The sequence below is a fragment of the Capra hircus genome, chromosome 1 (assembly GCF_001704415.2).
Source record: "Capra hircus breed San Clemente chromosome 1, ASM170441v1, whole genome shotgun sequence".
NCBI lineage: Eukaryota > Metazoa > Chordata > Mammalia > Artiodactyla > Bovidae > Capra > Capra hircus.
In genome coordinates, this window is record NC_030808.1 from 58,497,334 (window position 1) to 58,502,831 (window position 5,498).

The 5,498-nt window shown below is 43.1% G+C and overlaps 1 protein-coding gene across 1 annotated transcript in view; it reads right to left on the reverse strand.

The window, feature by feature from the left end:
• CCDC191 (coiled-coil domain containing 191) overlaps positions 1-5,294 on the reverse strand; it is a 97,293-nt gene extending 91,999 nt beyond the window's left edge. Inside the window, exons 1-2 of the mRNA XM_005674941.3 lie at positions 5,113-5,294; positions 2,973-3,011 (exon numbers count right to left, since the gene is read on the reverse strand). Coding sequence (XP_005674998.2) covers positions 2,973-3,011; positions 5,113-5,205 — 132 coding nt within the window. The 5' untranslated portion in view covers positions 5,206-5,294. The remainder of the gene's footprint in view (positions 1-2,972; positions 3,012-5,112) is intronic.

Below are 5,498 nucleotides of genomic sequence, written 5' to 3' on the forward strand. Positions count from 1 at the left end.
CACCAAGATTCGTATTTCTAGCAAGCATCTGCCTGATTCTAAGTGACTTTAATGTCCCTGAGAATGACTTACCAACATTTCAGCCTCAAAGTTTGCTTGATCTCTTGTATGCCAACAGCTTTCTCCTCAATTGCATTTTAGCAACTCAATGACATGGTCATCCTCAACCATGTCGCAAAATTTTCCATTGTTCAAATCAAATGCTGATAACCCCCTCTCCCCCCATCAACCTCTTATTCATCTCCTTTTTTGACTCCTCCTAATCCAGTGGTGTTGCACTTAACCAAGCCCTCTAGTCACCATATATCCCCTCCTTCTCCCAACCTATGAAGAGGGTCCCCTCTCTTTCCTACTCTGTGTAGATATTCAACTATTATCTTACATAAGCCTCAAATGTCTTGTTCCTTGCCTCTCCAGTGAAAACTTTCAAGCCTGAATCAATCTGATTTACCAATTCTTAGTATCACAAAAAGTAATGGTTCCCTGCTTTGGCCAAGTCCCAGTTCTACCGAGTGATCTTTGTTTTCTGTCCCGAGGGAAGTCCTTTCACCATCTTCACCACATTCCACGTCCTTCCCATATATGTCCCCCTCTTCCATTTTGAACGAGTGGCCCACTCAAGTGGATTTCGAAGTCCTTGTCTAGAGTTGTAACTGTTTAAGGTATACTCAGAGTTTGGATAATATTAGGGAACAGACAAGAAGACAGAGAAGTGAACAGAAATGTATTAAGAGAAACCAGAGGAAACTGTCACAAAAAGATAATGGAGGAGAGAATTTCTAGCATAAAAATTTATCAGACAACCTTAAAAAGTTAAAAGGACAAAGAAGAGACCACTGTATTTAGTCAGGAAGTCATTTATGACAACTTTCTGTGAGTGGTTAAGAACTAGAAACTGAAGGAAAATAATTGTGGACAAAAGAGGACAATAAGAACACAAAAGCAAGGAGTCTAGGCTGTATTAGACTATACTGCTACTGTTACTGCTAAGTCACTTCAGTCGTGTCCGACTCTGTGCGACCCCATAGATGGCAGCCCACCAGGCTCCCCCGTCCCTGGGATTCTCCAGGCAAGAACACTGGAGTGGGTTGCCATTTCCTTCTCCAATGCATGAAAGTGAAAAGTGAAAGGGAAGTCGTTCAGTCGTGTCCGACTCTTAGCGACCCCATGGACTGCAGCCTATCAGGCTCCTCCGTCCATGGGATTTTCCAGGCAAGAGTACTGGAGTGGGGTGTCACTGCCTTCTCCAATTAGACTATACTAGTCCAGTCCAAAGACAGTGGAAAAGAAATGACTGCGGGATGAAATGAAGACTGATTTTTTTCAAGACAGGGATGATTTGAGGGTATAATGGAGAAAGAGCTACTGCAGAAGTTTTAGAGGAATGATAAAATCTAACCAAGTGAAGCCAGCTGATAATTGCATGAAAAAGGAAAACAGTACAAACAGAGAGAATTTTATCTATTTTACTTAAATCTTCCCCTCTGGAGGAGACAGCAACTAAACACACAATCAAGCCCAAGAAGGGTTTGGTACTGCAACTTTCAACAATGACACACAAGCTGAGCTTGACGTAGTCTGGGGAGTGGGCTTCCCCGAGGTTAGCCTCCACCATGGTGGACCCATCTTATTGTCTCCTAAGTCAGGCCTTCTGCAGGAGCCAGGAAGCTTCCCTGGCCCCATCTGTACGAGTACCCCACCCCAGGGACTTCAACCACATCCTTAATTCTCCCAACAATTTCACGTAAGTTGTTTTGCCCCCACTGAACTACAAACTGGGCTTCCCAGGTGATGCAGTGGTAAAGAATCTGCCTGCAGTTCAGGAGATACAGAAGACTCGGGTTTGATCGCTGGGTCAGGAAGATCCCCTGGAGTAGGAAATGGCAAGCCATTTCAGTATTCTTGCCTGGAAAATTCCACGGAAACAGGAGCCTGGCAGCCTACAGTCCATGGGGTTGCAAAGAGCTGGCCACGACTGAAGTGACTGAGCACGCACACAGCACAGACTGTAAACTCTGAAAAGGCAGAAACTGTACCTGCCCCGTGCACTGTTATACCTCCAGCGCCCAACACAGTGGGCTAGTACTTAGTAGGAACTTAATAAATACTGGCTAAATATTTATAATTATTAAAAACTTAATAAATATAGTTAACCATGAAAAAATGGTTAGCAATGATTATATCAGGCCTAGGTTCCATCTAGCCTGAAGCGCATAATGGCTGTCAATTTAGATAAGTAACAGCTCTTCAAAATACTAACAGGCAGAAGGATATTTTCCCAGAAAATACTGCATGATTTTGAAACATGTGGTGAACAAATGAGTATGGCAAGTTGCCAAAATGACACTTGGAGGCACCTGAAGCGGTTTTACAGTACTTTCAACTTAAATGGTACTTGGTACCGAAACATACATCTCAGGCCTAGAAGAGACCTCAGGGGTTATCTAACCCCCAATTAGCTCCCCCACCCTCGACTAAATGAGGAATATATTTATTCCTCAATAGTCCTAACATTGAGTGAGCATTTAGAATCCACTTGGATACCTCCGGTGAGAGAAAATCCACCTCTTTACAAGAATGCCCGCTCCATTTTTGGATTGCTCCGATCATTAGAAGATTCCCACTTGTGATGCATTCACAGTTTTACCTAATGACTTGGTCTCACAGGTCAATGTAGCCACAGCGGTACATTCTTTCCAATTATCTGGGGATGTCCACAGTGTCCCCTCCTAAAGCTTCTCTTCCCCTGTCCTTTAAACCTCTTCATATGATCCTCACGGCATTTGAAAGGGATGTTATCTTGTCATTCGTGCTTTTATGAGAAGCAACAAAATCATGAAAATGTAGCGTATAAAACTAAGACTATATAGTCCCATGGGAATGAAAACAGCAAAACGTATGCAAAATGGAGACCTATTAGTATTCCTATTCCACATGATTATGTGTGACTCTTAATTATGAAATATCCTTACCTTAATCCAGTGTTCCACATTGTCAGGGTCAAACACAGGCTGTAGATAATATATACAGAATATTAGTGCACAGCAATATATCTATCATTTTGCCATTTTAGTCTGTCTTTCTTATTAAAGCATGTGGGAAAATGTTCTTTAGTCTGTCCCCAAAGCATTTCATTAGGAAGTTCAGCAACAAAAAAACACAGAATGCCAGCAGGAGAAAAAACATGAAGCCTTTTCTGGAACACCTTCTGACTATTTCCACCTCTTACTGAGGTCCAGCTCCAGATTCTGATTTAATTGGTCTTGGGTAGGGTCCACGTGTACTTTTTTAAAGCTCCCCAGGGTTAAGAGCCAAGATAGAGGAATGTTGCATATAATATTCCTTATAAAAACCCAAATAAGCACTGATTAGTCAGATTATTCAAGTGCCGTGAAAGTAAATCTGCTTGGAGAAAGGTGTGTGCCTTTCCTTAGGTCTCTATTTTCAGGAGTAACCTGTATTTACCTAAAGCAGGGATACTGCTTGGTCCAATAAGAACCGGGGGGGGGGGGTGGAGTGAGGGATAACCAATTATCTACTGTTTTACAGAGCAGAAAATGAAGCAGAAATCACATAAATTTCTGCCCAGGTCAGTCAGATATTAATCTGAAATTAGAAAGCAGATCTGCAGAACAACTTCTTTCTTCACTCTTTGTAACTCTTAGAAGTTTGCAGAATTCCCTCCAATAGTCACTTAACAAAGAGAGGTATTTGCTTTGCTAATAATTCAGGTGGGTTTTTAAATAAATAAGGGAATATCCAAACTAGCATACTGACACACGGAGGAGGGAAAGGTATAATACTATCTTCACTTACATAACACTTCCCCTTCAAAGCAGCTTACAAATAACTAACTAATGCAGCTGTACTGCTGAATAATTTTGTTGCTGCAACAAAGAAACAGCTGATCCTATTCAAATACAACTGAGCCCCAAGGAGCTTAATTGTGTTTTTACCTTTCTATCCTGTAGGCAGTAGCAATGAGTAATAGCAGCAAAAATCTTTCCTTTTGGGGTCCCAAAATTGTCCCCAGTTTTTACCTTTCATAAGTTTACAGTAATCACCTATTTTGGATCCAATCTTTTAAAGAACCCACACAATAGAAGCAGGCGCTGTTTCCAAATCTCTCTAATGCTCCAGTCTGCACCCTCCAGCATCTGGGGCAAGATATTCACTAACTAGAGTATATCCAGTGCATTATTTAGCTGGCATATTTAGAATAACCTGCAAGCACAATTGCCTATTGGCCTCAGAAAGGCGACATGTCTACACAGTAGTTTTTAAGGAGGTGTAAATTAAGGGTGAAAACAGCTGTGAAGCTGCTCTGGAGCTGAAAGCTAAGATTTCCATTTGGTACTCCCATTTATTTACATGTAAAACATTTATTTCTGTAACGTTAAAATCAGTCTGTGAAAAGCACACGCCGTGTCATTGGGACTTTGCGCTTGTCATTTACACGTTTCAAGTTTACAGTGGAGTTCTCGGTTTTCCATCTCTTTGGATGCTAAGGCATCAAAAAAGGTGACTAATATAAAGAACATCTATTTTTTGATTGCTGCTTGAATTTAGAGATTTTCAAGTGAATTAAGTATTGATATATTCAATATCCACTTGCATTCCTGAGTTCATTTTACAGACTTTATGTAAAACTAGAAGGAGAGGGATATGAGGTAGAGGATTTAAGGTGAAAATCTTACCCCTCCAATGAAGAACAGGTTCCTATGACTTGCAAAACATTTAAAAAAAAAGAAAAAGAAATGAAACCTTGCGGGGACTTCCCTAAAACAGGCGTAGAGGGGTGTAGGATTAGCTCTGGAATTCGCTCCACAGGGATGGGTACTATTAAGATTCTCCGGTTTTTAAGAACAGCGTTAGATGGAAACGGTTCTTTCACGACGCTGCCCATCAAAGCCGTAAGGCAACCAACTCCCCAAATCCCTAGGCCCCCTTCATTAGGGCAATGCAGACACGGGGTCGGTCCTGACTAGGACCGGCCAGGTAAGGATGCCCCTGAGGGAAGAGGAAGGAAGCGCAGGAGGCGCTGCAGCTGTCCTCAGGACTGGTCCCCGCCTCCCCGCCTCTCTCCACGAGCTCCCGATAGCAATGGATCACCTTGGTGGGACTCGGCTTCCTTGTAAACTGTTTCCAGCGATTCAGCCCCGGCCTCTTCCTGGAGGAGGACCTGTCTTGGGGCGCCAGCAACATTTTCCAGGTTCAGGCACGGACTAAGGCCAAAGCTGAAACAACCGCTCCTTTGCCTAGGCTGCTTCCGAGTCTCCGTGGGAGTTGTAGTTCCTCTGCCCACAAAGCAGGTAGGTATGGGGCACAGCCGAACCACCACTCCCAGGAGGCTTTGCCCAGGCGGAACAATCCTGTTCAGTTACCCATGGCAACGGTAGCGGTTCCTCCGCCTCCCAATCACCAGTGTTCGCTTTGCAATTACTTTTGCCTTTTCCTGGCGCCCCGTGATGACGCAGTGTTCCCTGATTGGCTCTAGC